We start from the raw sequence: 25444 nt of genomic DNA, 5'->3' as shown, positions 1-25444 counted from the left end.
CCCACCCAGCTGCCGATACCTCCTTACTGCCGGCACACGTCCTCCGCTTGATCCGCTGCTCAATTAACAGAAGGAGAGAGGTGCTCGCATGCAGAGCTCCACTCTCTTTAAAGTCTCTTCCCGAACTGGCGGTTTGCGTCCTTGCCGCCCAAACCGCCAGTTCGGGAAGAGACTTTAAAGAGAGTGGAGCTCTGCATGCGAGCACCTCTCTCCTTCTGTTAATTGAGCAGCGGATCAAGCGGAGGACGTGTGCCGGCAGTAAGGAGGTATCGGCAGCTGGGTGGGCGGGCGGTTGGTCGGCGGCGGAAGCTGCGGGGGCAAGTGGCTGGGCCGATTTGGCCCTTAATGAGGGAGGGAGGGGGAATGGCAGTGGGGGACAGGAGAGCCGTTACTAGGGCCCGTTGTTCAACGGGCCAAAATTAACTAGTTTACATATAATTTGGAACTTTAAGCTAAATGTGCCTTACAATAGTCTGTTTCTTAGCATATTTGTAGTGCCTTTAAACTAGGGCCACATAGTAATTTAGCCTGATTATAGTTTTAATAAACTCATAAGAACATAATAACAGATCTGCTGGATCAGGCCCAAGACCCATCTAGTCCAGCATCCTGTTTCACACAGTGGCCCACCAGATGCTGCTGGAAGCCTACAGGCAAGAGTTGAGGGCATGCCCTCTCTCTTGCTGTTACTCCCTGCAACTGGTACTCAGAGGCATCCAGCCTTTGAAGCTGGAGGTGGCCTATAGCCCTCTGACTAGTAGCCGATGACAGACCTCTCCTCCATGAAGTTATCCAAACCACTCTTAAAGCATTCCTGCTTGTTGGCTGTGACATCTTGTGGCAGAGAATTCCACAAGTTGATTATGCGTTGTGTGAAGAAGTACTTCTGTTTTTTCGTCCTAAATTTCCTGGCACGCCCCCTGGTTGTAGTGTTATGTGAGAGGGAGAAGAATTTCTATCCATCTATCCATGCATGATTTTATAGACCTCTATCATGTCTTCCGGCAGCCGTCTTTTTTCCCTAAACTATATAGCTCCTAGTGTTGTAGCCTTGCCTCATAAGAAAGGTGCTCTGGGCCTTGATCTTGGTTGGTTGCTCTCTTCTGCACCTTTTCCAGTTCTACAATATCCTTTTTTAGATGTGGTGACCAGAATTGTATGCAGAACTCCAGGTGTGACCACACCATAGATTTATATAAGGGCGATAAAATATTAGCAGTTTTATATTCAATCCCCTTCCTAATAATGCCTAGGATGGAATTGGCCTTTTTCACAGCTGCCACACATTGAGTCAACACTTTTAATAAGCTGTCCACCACAACCCCAAGATCCCTCTCCTGGTCAGTCACCAACAGCTCAGTTCCCATCAGTGTATACTTAGAAGTTGGGGATTTTCGTCCCAATGTGCATCACTTAACACTTGCCAACACTGAACCGCATTTGCCATTTTGTTGCCCTCCTTCCCAAGTTGAAGAGATCTTTTTGGAGCTCCTCGCAATCCATTTTGGATTTCACTACAGGAAAGAGTTTGATATCATCTGCAAATTTGGCCACCTTGCTGCTTACCTTCTTCTAGATCATTTATGAATACATTAAAAAGCACTGGTCCCAGTACAGATCCCTGAAGGACCCCACTTCTTACTTCCCTCCATTGTGAAAACTCCTTTTTGATTTAATTAAAACCTTTCTCTCGAGCCAATTTTCTTGAGTTCATATGCTCGCACAAATTACGGCTGATTGGAACTGTCTCCCCTTTTGAGTTAAAAAAAGTGAAAAGTACAAGACAACCACTATCAAACAGTAAAGCTGACATATTTGTTTTCCCGTACAAAAGATTGTGGAAGGAGGATTTGATATCTGAATAGGTACTCTGAGTGAAGGAAGCTATTTTGTCAATGTAATATATTTATGGACACGTCTAGACCTATAAAGTACTCCCCCGCATGGAGCAGAGGGTGCCTCCCCTCACCACCTGCATGGAGCAGAGGGCAGGATGAGTGGCGAGTACACCTGCTCATGGAGTAGAGAACATTTCTGGTGGCAAACAGCGAGTCCCTACCCCCATGGAGCAGAGGGCAGCTTGGTTCCTAAGTTTTTGGGCTGGTTCTTACAGCCAAAGAAAGTTTATCAAGGCCTGGTATAGAAATTAGAATTTTGGGCTAGGAAGACCTTGATTTAGATTCTCACTCAGCCATGAAGCCTAGTGACAATCACTATTTCCCAGACTAACTGCTTCTCAGCATGAAAGGGGAAACAGGACTTTCCGTGCCTCTGTGAACTCCTTAGAAGAAAGTTAGGATAGTAATAAATAATTAAGTTGCACAGAGAACAATTGTTATGAGGTGGCTAATAAAATAAGTTATCATCATTATTTATTACTGAGCCATCTTTTTGTTCTACAGACCCAAAGCTGATAAAGCATCCAAACTGCAGAACAAATGTAACTTTCTTTAAACCATCACTACATATACACCATGAATTTCTACAGTGTTAAATTATAATCAATCAATGAAGTTCATAGATAGGTGTCCTGTTTGGGTAGAACAAGAGCACAAAGCCATACATGTCTTTAGTGCAAGAGATATACTCAGAACACACAGGTGCTCTTGACCAGAAAGCATGCTCTTTCTGTACACTACAAAGTCAATGCCATAACTTCATTCCAAAAAATAAAAGAGGTAAATGAATACATAGTTAGGTGCTGACCACATAAAGCCAAGGAGTATTCAAATGTGCACACAGGATGGCAGCACCAATGTCACTGCAATTCCACCTCACTCAGAATGTGCAAGTCAATTGCCCAGAAGCACTTCCTTCTCATTAAATAAACTTTACATAGCAGGGGGAAAGTCAGGCCGGAAGCACTATTGTGATACTGATGCTGGGATTCCTGTTTGCAGTCTGTGGGGATACATGCCCATGAAAGGACTGTACCATATGTCCTTAGAAGTCTAAATCCATTCACAGACTCTGGCCTCATGCTCCATCCTCAAATCAGGAATATACCACAAGCTGTGCAGTCCCCCATTTCTAGTTTGCCATAACATCCAAAACAGGAAAACAAGGATTATTGCAAATAGTGGGAGGGGGAAAATGCACATGAGAGGAGCAGCATGTTCCCCTTCTCCACCACATAGTTTGCAGGAAAATGCAGTATCTAAACTTGAGTCACCTGTCACCCTTCTCTGCATCACAGGTGGGACACATGTCATCCATTTACCTGCCACTACCTATCTTAACCTGTACACCCTCCAATCCTTTACATACTTATCACCACAATCACCACTTCTCTGGCTTCATCTCCAAACTTTATTACTACACCTGTAATGTTTGTATGTCTCATATTTTTAATACCTCCTGATATTTACATCTCTAGGCAGTATACAAAATTTAAAAAACCAAAAAGTCAACACAGATCAGAATACATGACACAATACAAACAATAGCATGAAAGAGTTAAATAAATTATTAAAATTAATTTTAATGATAAGCCTGCAAGAACAGGGAGTCCTGAAAACAAACAGAGGAGGAGATTCTCTTATTCAGCAGAGAACATATTCCAAAGCCCTGGGGCAGCCACAGCGAAAACCCAGTCCTGGGTTGCCACCAAACAAGCTGGTTGCAACCGTAACCCTACCTCTCCAGAAGATCATAACAGGCGGCAGGGTTTGACAAAGGAGGTGCTCTCTTAAATAGCCTGGACCCAAGCCGTTAAGGGCTTTATAGGTAATAACCAGCACTTCGTATTTCACCCAGAAACATATTGGCAACCAGTGCAGTTCTTTTAAAACCAGTGTTATGTGGTCCTTTCATATTGTCCAAGAGACCAATCTGGATGCCGCATTCTGTACTAATTGTAGTTTCTACAATTTGAACTATGTACAAATGCAGCCCTATGTAGAGTGCATTACAGCAGTCAAGCCTGGAGATTACCTGCATATGTACCACTGTTTTAAGGTCATTCACCTCTAGAAATGGACGTAGCTGACATATCAGCCGAAGCTGATAAAAAGCGTTCCTGGCCACTGCCTCAACCTGAGAGAGCTTGGGGTCCAGGAGCACTCCCAAACTATGTACCTGATCTTTCTGGGGGAGTGTAACCCCATCCAGAACAGGCACATCTAAACCATCTCTCGGGTCCCAATCACCCACAGTCATTACCTCTATCTTATTTGTATTCAACCTCAGTTTGTCATCCCTCATTTTTATCCAGCCCATTACAGCCTCCAGGCAGGCATTTAGAGGTGCCATTTCCTCATGAGGTTGTCATGGAGAAGTAGATCTGGGTGTCATCAGCATACTGATAACACCCAGCACCAAACCTCCTGATGATCTCTCCCAGCAGTTTCATGAACTTTTATTGCAGCCATAGGTCAAACAGAGCAGTTTCATGTAGATGTTAAAGAGCATTGGAGACAGTATGGAGCTTTGTGGAACTCCACACTTTAGTTCTTGCTTTGCAGAGCAGTCTCCAAGTGACACCATCTGGAATCTACCAGAGAGGTAGGAATGGAACCTCTGTAAAATAGTGCCACCCAATCCCAACTCCCTCAGGTGGTCCAGAAGGATACCATGGTCGATGGTATCAAAAGCCACAGAGAGATCCAAAAGTTTCAGCAGAGTCACACTGCTTCTGTCGATAGCCAGTTGGAGGTCATCCATCAGGCCGACCAAGGAAATCTCAACCACATAGCCCACCCAAAAGCCAGTTTGAAATGGGTCTAGATAATCTGCATCATCCAAAACTGCTTAGAGTGGAGAGGCCACCACCCACTCAGTCACCTTGCCCAACCATGGAAAATTAGAAACAGGTTTGTAATTCGCTAGCTCCGAGGGATTCAGTGCAGCTTTCTTCAAAAGTGGTCTAATAATAGGCTTCTTAAGACAAGGAGGCATCCTGTTCTCCCTCAGATAAGCATTTATAATATTTACCAGACCCTTTCTGATATGATTATCAGAGGAGATAAGCCAAGTTAGGCAAGGGTCAAGAGAACAGCTTGTAGAACACAAAGTCCGAAGCAGTTTGTCTACTTCTTCAGGAATCACAAACTGAAAACGATCCAATCTAATCCCATAGAGGAGGAGCTGGACATCTCCACAATAGACTCTGAAGTAAAGAATCCAGCTCAGCCCAAATATGAGATATTTTATCCACAAAAAAGTCATTAGAAACATCACAGTGCATAATCAATGGTCCAGGAAGAACAGAGTTTGAATCTCCAATAAAACATGAAACTCACTGAGTGACTCTGGGCCAGTCGTGTATCTCTCAGCCTAACCTAGCTCACAGGATTGTGAGGATAAAAATAACCATGTACTCCTTGGAGGAAGAGCGGGATATAAATGTAATAAATAAATACACTAGCCCCCTCACAACCCCTGCCAACTGGGCAAAGAGGCACCTTTTACCGTGGTGATTCTCTTTATTTAGCAGAGGGAGAGTAACTGGCCCTATCCACCCCCAGCACAGTACCTCCAGTGACTGTTGCTGGTGTCTATCTTGTGTTCTTTTTAGAATGTGAGCCCTTTGGGAACAGGTATCCATCTTATTTATTTATTATTTCTCTGTGTAAACCGCCCTGAGCCATTTTTGGAAGGGCGGGATAGAAATCCTATTATTATTATTATTATTATTGTTAACCCTAAACAACTCAGCTGGACATGAATTTGTGGAACCAGTGTACAAATTATTGTTCTTACTGCCAACAAATGCACTGAGGGATATTTTGTCCTGTTTGGCTTTGTTTTTCCACCTTTTTTGCATTACTTTGGAAGACTGCTCTCATCACTTCCCTTCCCGATTTAAAATCTTCCCAGTCCAAGAAAAAAATATCTTCCTTGATTGCATTCCAAGGGCATGCCCACAGGGTAATTCTTAGGAAATCTTAAGGAATTTTTATACACCCAAAGCCTATAAGACACACAGTATCCTTGGCCACCAAATCCAACACAAAGGCTGAATTAAAATCTTCCCAGTCCCCAAAAAAAAAAGTCTTCCTTGATTGCCTTGATTGTGTTACCTCCTTAGGGAGATAACACAAAGAGAGAAAGATTTACTTTCCTTCCAATGTAGGAATAAAGAAGCCTGCAGAAAGAAAAAGGACACCGCTTACCGATTCTTTGGAGCCCTTTCATTAGCTTACAGTTTAGGTGTGCGGACATCTTGCATGGGTGCTTGGAGACAATGACAAGCTGAATAAGACTTAATCTGAATCTCAATCCAGACGAGACAGAGATGTATTTGTGAATAATCAGTTAAGATACTGAATATCAGATATTCAATCTGTTCTGGATGAGGCCACACTCCCTCTTAAGAACAAGACCACAGTTTGGGGGCACTGCTTGATCCAACACTTGATCCATTAGCACACAGAGTCTTTTTCCAATTCTGGCCAGCTACACCCTTACAGGAAGATTGTTGATTTAGCTTCAGTTATTCATGCTATCCTGAAGTCCAGGCTAAATAACTGTAGTGTGTTACATAAGGGCCTATTCTTGAAGGTCTGGGAATTATATCTGGTTAAATATATGGTGGTCAGGCTGGTGAGTGGGACTCAACAATGCAATCACATTATTCCAATGCTGAAATAGCTACATTGGCTAACAGGCACTGCCAGGCATAATTCTCAAGGTGTTGGTTTTAACCTTTAAAATCCTATATGGTTTGGGACCCGGACATCTTCTGAGGTCCTTCTCCAAATGCCCCTACAGTAAAAAGGTGAGGCAGATGGCAACAGGGGGGATGAGGGTCTTTTTTAGTGGTGGCACCCAAACTTTGGAACTCCTTTCAGGATATACGCCAGGTGTCTCTTCACTATTCTCTCTTTTGGCGCAAAGCAAAGCCCATCCTGAGGCACTTTATAACATCAGTTCACTTTGTTGCTTTTATTCCCTTTGTTTACTCCTTTGTATTATTATTATTTTGTTAGCTACCTTGATACCAAGATGATAAATCCCTCAATTAATGAGATAATTTTGAGTTATGGTTATGTTTCAAAGATCATGACATCAAAACTGCAGACACCAAGTATTGATCGATTTGCTAAAGCCAATGTAAAATAAAAAAATGGTTTTAAAAAGAGAATATAAACACATGACATGCTACTGTGCTCCATTTACCTTCTAATGGCTTTTATTGCCTTAACTCGACTGCTCTTTGAAAATAGTTTTGTTCATTCCTAAAATTATATTAAGCATTAAGAAATATATGAATAGATGTGAAAGAGAAAGATTAGCAGTAGATTTTAAAGGCAGAGAGGATACACAGGGAAATTAGGGAACCAAGTGACACTGTTTTTACCGCTAAGAAACCTACTGATCAATGAGCTATGAATTACATTTTGTTTAATCTGAAAGGTTACTGCAAAATGTTGAGGCAGTTGTGCTTTTCTGCTTGTAAATACATTCTGATGCAGTTCTGAGAGACTTGCAACAAGCAAGTTCTGATAAACTACATTCTATTATGTTTTTATTAATTAATTATTCATTCAACACTTATATACCACTTTCCAGCAACAACAAGAAGTTCTCAAAACAGTTTGAATAGCAAGAGGAATGAAAACATGGTTCCTTGTCCCAAAAGGGCTCACGATCTAAAAAGAAATACCAAGAAAACACCAGTAAACAGCCACTGGGAAGGATAGCTGGGTTGAATAGAGACGGCTCTTATGCTGAGCTGAATAAGCATGGTTACTCTCCCGCTCCTAAATGTAAGATAGCCACCACTTTAAAAGGTGGTTTTCATCCAGTGAGTAGGGGTAATTAATTACATGCAGAAAAACAAAGGTTTTTACATTTTACAACAGTCATGATGATAAATTTATAAACACCCATTTAAAGAAAGTGTAACTGATATTCCACTAACAGTACTGTATGTTCCCCAGACACATATATAATCAATGAAGTTTTGTCTATTAGCATTGCTCTTACCTCATCTCACCTGATGTCTTTGTTCTAAATGCCTTGGGACCGGGTTACTTGAGAGAGCACCTTGCCCCATGTCCCTACTTGTACCTTAAGATCTTCTTCAGATGACCTCCTCCGGGTGCCCCTGACAAACGAAGTGAAGCGGGTGGCTAGCAGGGAAAGGGTCTTTTCGGTGTTTGTACCACGTTTATGGAATAGCTTCTCCAGTGAGGTTCTCCTGGCTTCATCATTTTGTTCTTTTAGACGCCAGGTAAAGACCTTTTTGTTCACCCAGGCCTTTTAAATTCGGGGTTTTTATCGGGTTTTTCAGATTTTATCTGATTTTTAACTAATTTTAAAATGAGGTTTTAATGCTGCTTTGTATTTTATTTTCACCATTTTTGTCTGTTATGATTTAATGTGTTATGTGTTTTTATTGTATGTATTAATCCTCTGTTGTGAGCCGGCCAGAGAACAATTTGTTATGGTGCGGCTATCAAATTAAGTGTATTAATTATTATTTCCTAAAACCCTAGATATCGTGTGTGTGTGTGTGTGTGTGTGTGTGTGTGTGTGTGTGTGTGTGTGTGTGTATCCGTCCACACCCACTGTGGCTCACTGGTTGCATCTGTCAGCAAGCCGGTCTCCCTAAAGCTACAGTCAAAAAATGTTGCAAAACCAGCTCTCATTCTATAAAATATTAGGATACTTATCTGAGTAGACAAATGCACAGCTTGTTGCAAGTTTCACAGCAAACAAGTCTCTGCAAGTGTACTGCAACTCAGAATACAAGCTTTTCTCCAGTTTCTTCCATAATCCCTGGAGGAAAAATCTCGTCCGTGTAAAATGACTACTGTAGCCAGTTAAGAGTTTAGTTTCACGAAGCTATACAATATCTCATTCAATAACTACACCATCAAACTTCTGTTTCATCTATTTTTATGCAGTATAACTTGGAGACCTATTTTGTCTTTGCATAGAAAAGCCAGAGCTACATATTACACCCAAACACATGTAACAAAACCCTGACACCTGCTTCTTCTAGATAAATGTGCTTCAGAAGGAGGCAATTTGGAGCACGGAAGTGATGGAATAATGTTTTTTCTCTCCACCCACTGCTTTTCCCTGCAACAATTCCACATGTCACCTTACCCATGCCGTTCCACAAGCAGCAGGCAGAGAAAGAATGAAGTGCCTCCTATCCCAGGGCTTGACAAATCCCAGGCACCAGGAAGCCATGGCACTAGAATATTTACAGGTGGAGTTATTTAATAAAATCTGTAGTTGTCCCAGGCAGCCTTGTTTCTGTTCTAAAAATGTAACTTATAAAGTTGATAAAGAGAAGCCCATTACCCTCCTCACTCCACGACATCACTAAGTCTGGTAATTTTGACATGTGTTCATTATAGGCTCCTAGATTTTTGGGCAGTCCCTAGATCTAAAGAAAATTTGTCAAGGTCTGCCCTACATACACACAGACACCTTCTCCATTACAAATCCCTCCTCTTCTCCAAACTGTTTTTTGTTAGAAGCAGCTGCTGTCAGGTTTTTGTTACATGCCCTTTCATGTAATATAGTGTCACCATACAATTCAGCACAATACTAGGAGATGCGGTCATTTAAGAATCAAGTAACCTATACCTTGAAGATGACAGGGAACATCATATTCAATTTCATCATGTCTGGATGGGCTAAGAAACAAGGTTCCATCTACCAATGGAAACTGTTCAAATACTGGCAGTGTCCTGTGGCATAATGCACAGTTGACAACATTTCGGTGACTGGCACTGAGTGCTGCAAGAATGAATTTTCGTAGGTCTTCTCCTTGACCCACTTGGGCATCATCTTCCATCCGAACATGGAATGTGTTCAATTTATGCCGGGGTATGTGAGCAAGGAGTTCAGACAGATCAAGCCGTCTCAAAAATTGTACAGGGGCATCAAAGTGTCCTGACCTATGTGCTTGTAGCCCAGATGTCCCGTAATCAAAGTGAGCATTCCTGAACATGCCACTACTGGCCATGTTCTTCCTGTGAGGTTCTAGATGAATAGCATTCTTCAAAAATTCTCCCAAGTATCGTGAAGAGCGAGGTCCACTGAAGTGTGTAGGGGCAAGAACGGAGTAGCCTGCTGGAGGTGACTGACCAGGAGAACCACAGGGAGAACGGACTGCATAACTACTGCAAGCGGTGCCTTTCTCTTGAGAGTTCTGCCTATCCATTGAATGCCTTCTCTGGACATCGTGGTTTAAACCTTTCTGCGGTCTGTTGGCAGGCCTGCATTTTTTAACATCTTCTGAGGACTCTGATGTTGATCTTCCGGTACTCTTCTCAGAAACAGACTTCTTCTTCTTTTCATCTTGCATTCGTTTTACTTGGTACCAATCAGTGTCTTTCTTTAAGTGGCCTTGTCCACATCGGCAAGAGCAAAAACGAAAGGCAAGATCATATCCTTTCTTGGTCCACATATTTTGTCGACATTGTTTCTCATTCCAACTTCTCGCTCTCCCTATGCAGTTAAACTGGGCCAAAATGCTGCTCTCCCATTCATAAAAACACTGAAGGTGCATCCAAGTGCTATAGGGACAATGTTCATTGTTGCATACAACTTTCTGATAGTCGTCTTTTTCTAGATCAACAGGCCGTCCAAAGCTACATATCAGCGGTGTAGCACAGGGTGCTTCTGTGGGACACATAATAAATAAAGGGATCAGTTGTATTACATGCCATTCAATATGTGGAGTTTCTAGTTTTATTCTTACTAATGTTCAAGGAAGAAGAATATTTCTGAACAAAATCCAGGGATTCTCCATGCACACATGGGTTCAATTAACTGAGAAATGTCACATATATGCAGTAGGGAATCCCTGTGTGTATAGTGTTTCCCTTCACAAAAGACTGCATAAAGCCAATGTGTGAAGATCCTTCCAAAATATGATGTAAAAAATTTCATGGGACTTTGTTTTGTTTTTCATAGTGCCCAAGTTAAAAGTCCTAGAAGGCATACAGGAATATCACTGAGCAGGATTTATTTTAGGGTTTTGCTCAACATACAAAATTTTAAATACTATTTCTATCCAAGAATATGTAGAATTTAACAATATCTGTAGTGTTTATTTACCTTTGCTAACTAGGCAAAGAGCCACATTTTCAAAGTGTTGGCTCTCTTATAATTAGAAGTGGAGGTGACAATTGTCTTTGTTCAATCCAGTATGCTATTCTTCCCAGTGGCCATTTAATGGCATCTCCCTTGTATTTCTTTTTATATTGCAAGCCCCTTTGGGACAGGGGACCATCTTCTCACTGCTCTTCCTATATAAAACTGCTTTAAGAATTGTTTTTAAAAAGCAGTATATAAAAATTCTTAATTAAAAAAATAGTCTAGTAACAAAAACATAAATATTTTAACCAATTACTCCCTAGAAAACAGAAATATTCTGTGTATTCATAAAAAATGTATTGGCCTTTATATCTCATTACTTCAAGAAGATGAGGCATTTAGACTAAATGCTTTTCATTTTAAAACCAAAGATGAACCAGAAAGATTATTCAGCGCTGATTAAAGCTCTGTTAAAATCAGAGTTTTTCCATCTCTGGCTGTTTTTTTAAAAGGCCCTTAAGACAAACCATTTTTCTCAGTCTTTTAATTAATTTTAACTGATTTCATATCATAAAAGTATTTTAATCATTTAATCCTGGTTTTATATATGTTGTATTTTGACATGTACACCACCTAGGGATGCACATGTCAGGCAGTATAGAAATATTTATTTATTTATTTATTTAATCAAAAACTATTTTCTACCAATTGAATATTCCACAAGCAAGTTAGTAAATTAACTCAGTGTAACTAAATTTCCCTTAATAAAACATTAATTCATTTCTACAGACACAGCTAAGCAAAGCAAAGCCTGTGAAGATCTTTCCAAGCTCTGTGATGTTAAAAAAAATGTTTTGCATTCCAACGTCAGAATTTCCCATGGCCTTTAATACACTTGAAAAACTTCAATCAGCTAACCCCTTTCGCTCAGATATATATATCCTAATTAACACAGATTTCCAATGCTAAAGCTTTAGCAAGACAGTTTTTAGAAATTACACCTCCTGATGTGAAGAAAGTAGTACCTTTAGGGAGATTAATAGATATCAGGAAATAATTTGCGTCAAATTTTTAGGCAAAAAACATAATGCAACTTAACTCAGGTTCAACCAATTCTCCCAACCATTGGCCATAAGAACATAAGACTTACTAACACTCAAGTGCTCAGAAAACATATATTCTTTCTACAACGTTAAAAAATTTAACAAGTTGTAAACATGTTGATGCATTGTAGGCAGGGCTGTCCTTAGAGAACCCTGGCAGGGTGCGGGGCCCAGGGCAAATCAGCCAGTGTGGGGGCCCCTTTCCAGTTAACCCCAAATTCTAATGGGGGTTAAAAGAGTGGGGCCCGGGGGCGGTCACCCTGCCTGCCATGCTCTAAGGACAGCCCTGATTGTAGGTCACGTTTTCTAGCTATTCTAGTAAAGTCTTCGACTGTCCTCTGCCTGAAATGAAGTATGGCTGCATTTAAATGTAACAGATTGAGACTATTCACATGTTCTCACGGGGGCAGGGAAGGCAGGGTGTGTCACCTACCTTCCCCCACAGATGATCCTTTGCCAAGTCTTCAGCTCTCTGGCACGTACCCAGACAATCCATGCTACTCCATGGTGTGCAGATGGTTAGAGGCCAGGACACATTTCCCCAGCCTCCAGATATCCCTCAATGCACTGCGCAATGAGCAGTGGCGAAAATCCCTTAGAGAGAATCCCCCAGAAGTGGGGCATACTGCAACTAGGGTACAGAGTAGGGTTAGGTGGGCAGGCAGCACCAGGATCCACCGGGATTCCAGCACTGCACACAAGCAGCCTAACCCAGGCTGGGCTGCCCTAGCCTAGGTTAGGCTGCTCTTGAGAATAGCCTTACTGTCTAATGAGCTGCAGTGAGCCTCAATCCCTTGCCTCTCTCAAACCCTGCTCCCTTCCAAGCTTTTGCTTGCAGTATGCAGCAATCTGCAGTTTTCTAGTGTGTCCAAATGCAAACAGGTTGTACTCAATCCAGTATCTGAAACCAGGATCAAATTGTGGTTTCAGATCTTGGTCTGAGAACAAACTATAATTTGCAGAAACCACAGTTTACTGCATTTGGATGAAATGGGAAGCTGGTTTATGAAGACTGTTTTGCCTGGTAACTACAGCCCCTGCTTCTGAAAAAGCCTGGGCACTTGGTATAAGATATGATCTCTCCATATCCTTACATGTGCACACATCTGTTTCTATATCTATAGTGGTATGTGTATGTATTATGTATAGATGAGAAAATTGTGCAATTAACTCCTAATCACCATCCTAATGCAACTCACAGTAGTTTTATATCATGTATCTGTGTATAAAGAGAAAGTACATGTGTATATAGGCATCCTCCTCAAGAGTATAAAAGGCTCTATTAAGTTGAAAGTCCACATTTTGTAATGGTTGTACTAAACAATTGGTATGCACCGATTCATTTACAAATAGGAAACCTGGTTTAAGTAAATACATTACCATTTTCATTTTAATTATTTAAATCAGCCCAACCAGAGTGAGCTGGATCTTTTCAGAAGTCATATCCAAGCTTTTAGGTTGACACCCAACCTAAAAATTTAGCTTCCTGTCAAACAGGAAGCTAAATTGTATTACTCAACAGAAATGTTTGCACATTATGTCTCTACTTAGTAGAAGCCAATCTTACTTCAGCTATGAAATGGCTACTGCAGTCTAGATGTCACATCTTTACATCTACAAATGATCAATTGTAGCTGCTATTATTAAACTTGGCATAGATTTCAAACAGAACTGATGTTTTCTCCAACATTCTGTTCATGGTGTTGAAACATCATATTTGAAGAGCACTCAGATGTACTAGGCACTGGTCACTAACATCTGTTTGTATCAGTGAGGGAGCATGGGAGAAATGACCTCATAGCATGCTCAAACACTTCAAGCACCAACTCTAAGTCCCAGTTTAAATGTGATGCTAGCCAACCCAAAACTGATTACCTGTATGGCCTTCCATGCAGCCAGCTTCATGTTTAAATCAGGCTGCAAGCAACAATGCAAGTAATGCTAGCACACCAGCATAATGCCCACCAAGACCTACAAACACAGCAGCTGAAGGCCCAGTTTGAATGTACAGCCATGGAACGGAGCCCTAGTAAGCAATTTCAGCCTGCCCAGAATCTCATTTAAATCAGTCTTCAATTAGGTGTTGGAATGAATTCAGTTTAGACATCCACTCTCGATTTAGTGCCAAACCCTGTGAGAAGTTCTCTAGAAAAATAAGTGCAACATACAGCAGAAGAATCCCAAACCAACATTACGCACTAAATTAGTACAGACATGGGTGTCAATGCTTTTCCTGTTAAACTCCTCATCTGCTGTACATAGTGGTGGTCCAGGATACGTGTAGATGCAGATCGAGAAATATTTTTGCTTGCAAGAATCATGTGTGCACAATGACAGCACTTTGGAGAGGTAGCATTTACTGAATGTGAATTAAAGTTGTGAGAACAAACATCTCCTCTGCAGAAAAATACTGTATACAGTATTTGCACGGGACTGGGGGGTGGGAAATGAATGCACAAGTTTCTACATTTGATATTAACTGTGCAAATACAGAATGTGCAACATGAAAATGATTTGCAAATATAACTCGTCTGATGCACTCAAAGTTTGTCCCAGTATCTGAAAAAAGCCACACTGAAAAGCATCCTTAAAGTAACAGTTACAACTTTTGTAAAATTACACTAAATGGTATCTTCATCATCCTCTAGTTTAAAAAGCAGATGAACAGCTATTATTTCCCCAGGTTGTAAAGCAGACAATAGCATATACAGCCAAGCTGAGATAGTGGAAGACAGAGAATGACAAAGTCAGCAATCCTTTTACAAGATATTTATTTATTTATTTATATTTATACCCCGCCCCTCCAGTGCACTACTGCTCGAGGCGGCTCACAATAAGACAGACACAGATACAATAAAAGTAATAAAATTAACTAAAAAAAATTTTAAGGCAGATTAAAAGCCACAATTATTAAGTTCAAATTAAAATTGAACATTATAAAAAGCTAAAGAACCTACCCGATATAACAAAATAACAATGGAACATTAAAAAGCCTCCTTTAAAAGGTGCGTTTTAAGATGTTTTTTAAAAACACTTAGGGAGTGAGCATGACAAAGCTCTTCAGGGAGGGTGTTCCAAAGCCGAGGGGCCACAACCGAAAAGGCCCTGTCTCTCATCCCCACCAACCGGATCTCTGTTAGTGGTAGGCTCATGAGCAGGGCTTGAGATTAATATTCATTTATCCCTGATAATAAATAATATCCCTGATATTCAGGGATTATTCTGAAGGAACACTGAAGTGAATGATATGGAACAAGAACAGTGCTTTTATGAAATAATAAGGGCTTCAGACTGAAGTATATATTAGAACTGTAATATCAGTTTGAAAACATGTGGCTTGCTCAGCCACAGAAGTGATGAACCAGTTATTACATTCAATCAGGATTTTTACAAACTTAACCATCCACCCATCCTCTGAACATCAACTTTCTATATCCACATGGTGATCTTCTGAAAAGGATGTTTGAGGACTGAAGTAAATTTTGAAAGAATTTTAAACATTCTAATAAGCTTTAAGATGCCTTCTATAAATGTTTATTACAGCTTACAATTTGCTCATACCTTATAACGAAGAAAGTGATCAGGATTCAACTGTATGTTATGCACCTATCATCTTTAGGGGGACCTTACAGTGGAAGGGGCAGGAGAGTTATTTGACATTTTCAGTGCTGAAGAGACAAACCAGCTTATTTCACTGAAAGTAGCTTCTGCAGTCAGAATGGCTAAAGTTGAAAACAAAAAGCAAGTTTAACATGTATGAACTGTTATTCTTCTAAAAGCACGCACTACTTATTTATATTCTGGCCAATGTGGTGTTTTTTTTAATTTCACTTAGATTATTTATCTTCATTTATTTAAATTTTTGGTATTTATTCTCAGTAACATCAGGGTTGAAAGCATATTTATGTGAAATTTATCACTCAGTAAATTTGTTTTAGCCCAAGTTTGCTGCAATATTTTATACTGCTATTCCTGCCGATTGTTTTAATTTAAACAACCGTCAGGTACATATTTTGGTGACACAGAGTGGGCTTCAAAGGAAGAGAAGATCGGAGAAAGTTGCCCCTTCCTCTGTTCAAATGTCAGCGCGGCAGTAATCTAGAACTTGCACTGCTTGCAATGCAATGGTAATCCAAAGATCAGTCACTACTTCATAAAATTAATTAGTAATAATGAATGGATGCCAACACAATATAAGGCAAGCTTAGCCATTTTAAAGTTGTAATTAATGTTTTCAGAATCTCCTATTCCAACAGAAATGCACCATCTCCCTGGCACTGCACAGAGGTGGAGGATCTCAGCACAGTCAGCACCAGACAGGACGTACTATTTCTGGAACCAGGGGGGGGGGGTGGGAGTTGCCTGTCTCTGAATGGTGCAGAGAAGAAGGTGCATTTCTACTGGAGTTAAAGCTTTGAGTTTATTTCAGTATAACATTTAAACCACATTAAATGTTTTTAGTGATTGCCCCACCCCAATATATTTCAGCTCAACTACTTCAGCTCAACTACTTGTCCACTTGAAAAACAAATCCAGCATGGGAAATTAATATGGTGGAGCTATTTTAACTAAATAAATAAGTGAAAATAACATGCAAAATCAGATCACAATCTATTTAAGTTATCAGGAAAATTTGCACAGTAAAATTTAAATGAGGGGGGAAATTTTCAATTCAAAATTTTCTGGCAAGTCCATGTCTTTGACAAGAGAGCCAGCATGGTATAGAGGTTAAGAGTGCTGGACTAGGACCGGGGAGACCAGAATTCAAATCCCCATTCAGCCACGATACTTGCTGGCTGACTCTGGGCCTAACCTACTTCACAGGGTTGTTGTGAGGAGAAACTTAAGTATGTAGAACACCGCTCTGGGCTCCTTGGAAGAAGAGTGGGATATAAATGTTAAATAAATAAATAAAGAAAGAAAGAAAGAAAGAAAGTCTTAGCCACTTTCAAACCAGAAAGTTAGCCTAGAGAACAGCCATATCCTTCTTCACAAGCTGTCAGTAGAAACTTACTAACCAGGGCTGCTAGAAGTATGTGTCTAATAACCACACATGTTACACAGCAGAACTTTCAAATCTTTGATGTTATATTGGTCAAATCAAACTTCAAGCCATGGCTCAATCAGATCACTCAGCAAGGTCAAAACATGTTGATTCTGTCAAGAATTTATGAGTGATATGATTTTGTTATGTTGTGAATCTCTGTTTGTATGCACATTTTAATTTTATGGCTTAAAAATTAAGCCATAATTAATGCTTAATTATGGCTCTTGCACAGGAGTCCTAAGATAACCAAAATGGTGTCGAAATAAGAAAGAGAAACTTCACAAGAGTTTGCATACAGTAACTCAGAGGAAAGGGAAACTTTCTAAACAGAAAGTTTAGATCAAATGCTATAGCAAATTAACATAGATATTGGCTCATCTACATTATCTTTCCTATTCTCAAGTGTAAACAGAAATCTCTTCTTCCCTGTGTTCTCTAGATTATTAGTTATCAAACCATTCTAATATGCTGCTCATTTGGAAATCTGTGTACTGTTCTTTCTTCTTCCTTTTTAAGAAAGAGATTTGACTGAGATCTGACTGATCAATGTCCAGATGTAAGCAGAAGTAGTAGCTGTGACTGCACACATTGCACGAGTGCATGCACCCAACACGCATGAATGCAATGTATGCGCAATGCATGCAATCGCAACTACTACTTCTGGTTACAACCAGAAAACCTCAGAACAGGGCGGCAGGAAGGTACGCTGCTGCCCCAATGGGCTTTTAGCCCCCGCCCTTAAAACCACCCCACCCACCAAACCTTCAAGCTGGCCAGGGTTCGAACCAGTTTGGAGACCTCTGAACCAGTTCCTGAACATCCCTACCTCAGGAGTCCAAGGATTCCCCTCACAAGTGGAAAACTTATTAAAATTCAGCAGAAAATTGTGAGGCAGGTTGCCTTTTGTTTTTTGTTTTTAAGAACGATAAAATGGCTCCTGCACTCAAAATGGCAGCCAGAAATTACCTCCAAGATCATTTCCAGCCACCCCGACCCACAGATACATAAGTGTAACCCCTTTTTTGCCAGGGGGTTTAACATATACCGAGGTCAGGTGTCCATTACCCAACCACGGATATGCAAAACCATGGATGTTGGATTCACGAATAGAGAGGTTCTCTCTCTAGGGTACCTGTCGGACCACATTCACTCATATGAATCTGTCAGGGCCCTCCGGTCATCATCTCAGGCCCTGCTCATGACCCCACCACTAACAGAGATCCGGTTGGTGGGGACTAGAGACAGGGCCTTTTCAGTTGTGGCCCCTCGGCTTTGGAACACCCTCCCTGAAGAGCTTCGCCATACTCCCTCCCTCAGTGTTTTTTTAAAAAGTCTTAAAACACACCTTTTAAAGGAGGCTTTTTAATGCTCCATTATTATTTTGTTATATCTGGTAGGTTATTTAGCTTTTTATAATGTTCAATTTTAATTTTAATCTAATAATTGTGGTTTTTAATCTCACTTAAAAAATAATAATTAATTTTATTACTTTTATTGTATCAGTGTCTATCTTATTGTTGTGAGCCGCCCAAAATGTTGTGGTGCACTGGAGGGGCGGGGTATAAATATTTTAAGTACAAACATACCTATATTTTGATTGTGCTACAGTTCCAAAGTTTACACCTCATTTGCCTTGCACAAACAGGTATCTATTAACTATCTGTGTTTGTGAATGGTCTAGTTAATATTGCCCCAACACCACCACAAGCGTCACTTTTTCCAGTGTTTTCAGGGACAATAACTATATTTCCGAGCTTGCCAATTGTAGGATGGGCTGCCAATTGCACTGTAGTTTTTTTTTTAAAGGGTGTATTTTACTTTCCTACCTTAGGGCAATGTCACTGTCCATATATGGGGGTAAATCTATGCTACATGCAGGACTCCATACCCTGACAGCAGAAATGTGGACTTTCCAGAAAAAAAACTGTAATTGGAACTTTTTCCAGAAAAAAACAAACCCATGCAATTCCACCCCCTATTTGCATAAAATTTGCATTTTTGCTTTTAAAAGAAACAGCCATAGTTCAGTGATAGAGCACATGCCTTTCATCAAAAGGTCCCCCATTCAATGCCTATCATCACCACATGCATAGGTCAGAGGAAAGTGACATTGGTAGATCTAGCTCAGTATTGTCTACACTGACTGGCAATGGCTCTCCAAGGTTTCAGGCAGGAATCTTTACCAGCCCTACCTGGAGATGCCAGAAATTAGTGCTGGAACCTTCTCCATGTAAGCAGATGCTCTATTACTGAGCTATGGCCCATCCCCTAAGGATAACATCTTACTGCAGAGAGTGCTCACATATAGTCATTGATCCAAATGCAAACCAAGGCAAACCATGTTTAGCAAGACCAGCTCTCCATTCCAAAGTAAGGCACTACCATTTGGGAACAAAAGCAAAATCAAATTAAGAATCCAATATCTCTAAATTCACTCTACTACACACATTTCTTTTTTGTAGTAAGAAATTAGGATTTTTAAAATTTGATCAAATATATAGGGAAAACCCAACCTTTTCTAAGAGGGGCGGAGACCCAATTCCACACAACACATTTCTCATTTTTAGCAAGATAAATTGAGGGTGTAATTCAGCACTGATGAAAAATTGTATTTAATGAAAGCCTAAAAAGATGAGACATTAGCAAGGATAGGATACAGAAACTGACTTCCAAGCACAAGGTTGGAACAAAGATGGATTTGGAGCCCCAAAGTAGCATTCTCAGAAATGCTACCTGTTCTAAACACAGGGCCAGCGAGACAGGCAGAGCTGAGGGGGGGTCTCAATTTGTAGATAAGATGGTAGTGCCGGGAGGAGGGGTTTAGATGATGATGATGGTTATTATTAATTTGATTTCTATACCGCCCTTCCAAAAATGGCTCAGGGCAGTTTACACAGAGAAATAATAAATAAATAAGATGGCTCCCTGTCCCCAAAGGGCTCACAATCTAAAAAGAAACATAAGATAAGACACCAGCAACAGTCACTGGAGGTACTGTGCTGGGGGTGGATAGGGCCAGTTACTCTCCCCCTGCTCAATAAAGAGAATCACCATGTTAAAAGGTGCCTCTTTGCCAAGTTAGCAGGGATATATGGTTCTATTCTGTCCCGTTCTGGTTTAGGCACTGGAATACATTAGGCACTGGGATACATTTTGGGACAAGACCAGCCTGTACAAAAGGGGCGGACTTCTCTTGAACCAAGATGGAACCAGTCTGCTGGTGCTGAAAATCAAGGTGGCAGAGCATCTTTTAAAATGATACCTGGGGGGGATAGCTGACAGGAACTGGAAAGTATCCCGTTCAGCAAATGCCATCCTTTAAGGTGCAAGGGTGTAAATACTTCAGATAAACCAGAACGGGACAGAATAGAACCATATAAAGAGCAGACAGAAGGATATGCTAGCTGGTCAAATAGATCAAATGGCCCAAAGACACGCCAGGCAAGAGATTCAGCATATAGGTGTTTATATGCCAATGCCAGAAGGCTCCGAGCCAAGATGGGCAAGCTGGACTGCTTGGTTGCTAATGAAAAAATAGATATAATGGGCATAATGGAAACCTGGTGGAAATTTTTCTCCCTCTCTCATAACACTAGAGCCAGGGGACATCCCATGAAACTGATTGTCAGGAAATTCAGGACCGACAAAGGGAAGTACTTTAACACAACACATAATTTTAACACAACACAAACACAGAGACTTGCATTTTGGGCAGTATACAAATGTGTTAAATAAATAAAAATAACCAACCAACCTATGGAATTATCTGCCACAAGGGGTGGTAACAGCTACCAGCCTAGTTGGCTTTAAGAAGTGTTTAGATAAATTCATGGAGGACAGTTGGGTTTATCAGTGGTTACTAGTCTGAGAACTACAGGCTACCTCCAGCCTGAGGCAAGATGCCTCTAAAAACCAGTTGCGGGGAGTAACAGCAGGAGAGAAGGCATGCCTCAGCTCTTGCCTGTGGGGCTTCCTAGAGGCATCTGGTGTGAAACAGGATGCTGGACCAGATAGGTCTTAATCCAGCAGGGATGTTCTTATGGTTACAAAGATAGTTTAATGCCCCATAAAATATGTACTGAAGATCTTATTCCAAACCTGGTCCACCAGTTGCCTGTCCATAGCCTACAATTTTTTTGCCAAGTGTAACATAGTGTTACACCACCATTAAGCAGGCTATAGTGTATAGTAACTTTGACTCAGTCTCAAGTTACCTTGTTGCCAATAAGGCCACTAAGGCACAGGCAGGGCTAGTTCATAAACGCAAATTCATCACTTCATGATGCGACATCAAGTGGTAAAACTGCATATGTCAACCATCCGTGTCCATAACAGATTGCATACCACAAAGCTCCGATAGTATCTCAGACACGATGCTTTTAATGGCGTCCATTCACATATTTAGTGGGAGTTATAAAATTATCAGTAATCAAGCCATACACTTGTGTATGAGAACTGTTGCACAGTCACATTAATCTTAGATAATGTAAATATAAGTAGCTGGGTGAAACATACCCAAATACATTGAAGAATGGAGAAAAATGTGAACATTATTTCAAGTGAGCGTGCATGGGTTAGAGACAGATACTGCATGAACTAAGTGGCTTTACAGTCCATCAACCTACTGGTCCACCTAGGGCAATATTTACTAGGGATATGCACAGAACAGGTGCGGGTGAGTTCGAAGGCGGTGGGAATGACTTTAAGGGCAGAGGAAGGCGCACTCACCCCTCCCACCACCACCACCCCTGTCAGCAGCACGCCATTGTAAACTGGACCAGCAGGGCGGTAGCATTCCCTTCATCAGACCAGAAGTAAGCGGAAGTACCCAGTGCACATGCACACGTCTCACTCACTTGCACACATGTTAGGTGCACATAACGTGTGCCAGGTACTTGCACTTACTTCCAGCCCAACGAGGGGACGGGGTAGCAGGGAGGTATGCTGCTGCCGCACCAGTCCAGATTATAATGGAGCACCGGCGAGGGGAAAGCAGCGGGTGCACCCTCCCCCACCCTTAAAGTCATCCCCCCCGCCTTCGAACCAGTGGAGCAGCCGGTCTTTCGAACCAGCTTGGAGGCCCATAAAGGGCCTCCAAACCTGTTATGTGCACATCCCAATTGTCTACACTGACTGGCAGCAGACCTCCACAGTTTCAGGCAGCAGTTTTTCCCAGCTCTACCTGGAGATGCCAGGGACAGGACATAGGGCTTCTGGAAGGAAAAGCAAGAGCATGTGCTCTTCCACTGAGCTACAACCCCACACTATAAAATATATGAAACTGCCCGAGGTCACCAGTTCATCTAGGTAAGAATTGTCTACACTGACTGGCAACAGCTTTCCACAACTTTAAACAGCAATCTTTCCCAGCCTACCTAGGAAAGAGACTGTAGCTCAGCAGAAGAACATCTGCTTTTTATGCAGAAAATCCCAGGTTGAATTCCAGGCATCTCCAAGCTAGAAAATATCCATCTGAAATCCTTGAGGGCTTCAGGACCTATCAGTGGAGACAATAACCCTAATCCTGTAGTTCCTGAACCTACAGGAACTGAACCGGGGACCTTCTGCATGCACAGAATGTCTTCTGCCACTGAGCCCATACACAGCTTAAAAGTTTCTTCAGACCTGAGCTAAAGCTGCAGCAAAATTTGAACATTCATCCATTTCTAAATATCCATAATTGCATATTTTCATAAATACAGAGGATGTCAAACTTTAGATGACACAATACACTTACTCTAAAATTCTTACTCACAAGTCTGTCCTTGAAATTTTTGATATATCAACTAAATCTATAGCAGAAGAGATCTGTAATGTGCACGTGGTCTTTTTGTTTACCTTTTCACAACAGCAAGACCTACTCCTACCAAACCACAAACCAATTTTAAAACTTTAAACACAGTTTATCTATTTGGCAAGAATTTGGTCAACTCAAAGGCTCCCTGGTTCATGACCATAGCTGAGAAATGACTGGATATCTTCTTTTGGAACTTCTTTTACCTCCATTTCTTTTAATAACTTTCCTCCATAACACTTTCAAACACCATTCTGCCACTATGAGGCTTAGAACACACCAACTGGAATTCTTGGGATTCCAGCAAGAGCCTGAAAGCACCACAGAAGTGTTTTAATGACTGCCAGGCAGCCCCCCAGGTTATATAGAGCCTCTCCTGATGTAAATTTTCTAGAAAAACACTCATACAAAATAGAAAAAGTCATAACATAAGAGCTGGCACTATATTTGGATGAAGATGCACAGAAAGAAATTAAGTTTAGCTTAGAAAACACAGGAGGCTTGGCACACATGTGAGAGACTGGAGATGAATGATGGGCAAAGGGCCACAGCATCCTCCTCATTTTTTAAGTTTTATTGTAAGCAATATGTAAGTGGCAAAGGGAGCCTATCTGTCTTCTTTCTGCCCACCTAGTCCCTCTAGGCAATGTTATTAAGCCAGGTCAGTTTGTGGAAGAAGCCGGTCCCTGGGAACATAACCTTATTGAGGTGCAAAAATAGCAATACTTACACACATGCAGTATTAAGCCTCATCCAAATGTGCTGAACATCAGCATCCACATCCTAAATTTAGTACAAACTATCAGATTGCTATATTCCGTCAGTAATAGGCATTGTGCCGAAAGCTACTAGGTGACTGCAGAATTTACATTTTGTTTTGTTGAAGGAGAACTGCAGATTTGAATCTAGGAGGCGGCAATTTTAAAAAGCATGTATTCTGCCCTTTCCTTTGGACTCCTGCTTTGAACTAAAATAAAAGCAGCCATTCCTTGTGTGGGGGGTGGGTGGGGGAGAGAGATCTTACCAATTATTCCAAACTTTTATTAATGTAATTCACTATAAGAATGTTGTCTGTTCCTGTCCTTACATACATGAATGCTGGACTTTTTCAAAGGCAATTTGGGGGCCACCATGGGCACAGAAAAGAAAAACTTCTATGAGGTAGCTTTGCATTCAGATTGGTTCTCCTTAAAAACAGTACCTCCTTTCTGTTTCCACAAAATATACCTCCCATTCAAAAACAGTATCAAGAACTGAAGGTGCCTGAAGGTTTCATGAAGCAAGGGATAAGGACATAATTCTTTTCAAGGCTGCCAGTAGAAAGTAATCTTTTCTCCCTTCCTCCAGCACCTATATAGACTGGAGAGGAGTTAAACCCTCAGGCTTCATTACAGATGGTGGAGGCAGAATTGAGGCTTTACAGTGAGTCAGACCATTGGTTCACCTAGCACAGTACCAACTCTCCCAAGATATAAGCACCATGAGCTAAAAGAGAGACCAGGTACTAAAAATTATTATCCTGTAGTGGCTATAAAAACATTGATACAGCATATAAATATGCTCAAGCACTTCACTGCACCTTACAATGGGCCTGTAGAGGATTTCGCTACAGGTACACAGCAGGTCCGACTCCCAGTCGCCTAAGCGTGAGCTACACCGATTCTTTTGGAAATGAGCCTGGCTGCCTACTTTCAGCTCATTGCCAGAGACAAGCTGCAAAAAAAGGCTAGAGTGCGACCGTTCTCCAAATTTTTAAAAAAGCCCCCGAGAAGCTCCAGAGCACACATGGCCTTCCTTTCCCACCGCGTGCATGGTTTGAGGCCATGTGCACGCCACTTGCAAACTGCCAAGGTAAGCAACACTCTTCCAGGAGAACACAGGCAGGAGGCCCGGCCGTGCGCGCAGTTGCGTCCGAGCAAGGGGAAGGAGCAGAGCGGCCCGCGCTTCTCTTTCGCTTGCCTTGCATCCCTGGACTGCTGCGCCATCGAAGGCCCGGGCAGCTTTGCAAGCCGCCGCCAAGCCCTGCCTAGCTGCTGGAGCAGGAAAGAAGAGAGCCAGAGAGAAGTTGCCCGGCTGCACGTTGCATCGCTGCTCTTTCCCCGCTCCTCCTCCTTTCCCGTTTTCTCACCGTTCTTGGCATCGCCCGAAGCCGAGCCCGTTGCAGCCGCCGCTCCCCCGCAACCTCCGGGACCTCCTGCGGCCGCCGCTGGCCCACAAGCCCCGGTCGCAGCCACCGCGGCCAGGATTCCCCCAACGCTTGCTGCCCCAGCCGCTGCCAGGGCTCCATTTTCCTGCTCGTCCCCGCTGCTGTTAGCGCGCTTGTTTTTCTTGCCCTTGTTGCTCTTCTGGTTCGGCATCGCCGAGGGAGGAGGAGGAGGAGCGGGTCGCAGCAGGCTGAGGAGACGGCGGTGGCGGAGCCTCTGAGTACTGCTTCTGCCGCCGCCTGCCCTGCAGCTGCTGCTGTCGCCGCCGCCACTACCAATCCCGGTTTATTGC

General features: G+C 41.8%; 1 protein-coding gene across 1 annotated transcript in view; it reads right to left on the bottom strand.

The window, feature by feature from the left end:
- HECA (hdc homolog, cell cycle regulator) overlaps positions 1 to 25325 on the bottom strand; it is a 40397-nt gene extending 15072 nt beyond the window's left edge. Inside the window, exons 1-2 of the mRNA XM_053289502.1 lie at positions 25077 to 25325; positions 9547 to 10587 (exon numbers count right to left, since the gene is read on the bottom strand). Of these exons, the coding sequence (XP_053145477.1) occupies positions 9547 to 10587; positions 25077 to 25305 (1270 nt within the window). The 5' untranslated portion in view covers positions 25306 to 25325. The remainder of the gene's footprint in view (positions 1 to 9546; positions 10588 to 25076) is intronic.
- Positions 25326 to 25444: the final 119 nt, after the last annotated feature.

Source organism: Hemicordylus capensis, chromosome 1 (genome assembly GCF_027244095.1).
Source record: "Hemicordylus capensis ecotype Gifberg chromosome 1, rHemCap1.1.pri, whole genome shotgun sequence".
NCBI lineage: Eukaryota > Metazoa > Chordata > Lepidosauria > Squamata > Cordylidae > Hemicordylus > Hemicordylus capensis.
The sequence above is the reverse complement of the archived record's forward strand: the minus strand, read 5'-3'. Positions and strand labels throughout refer to the sequence as shown.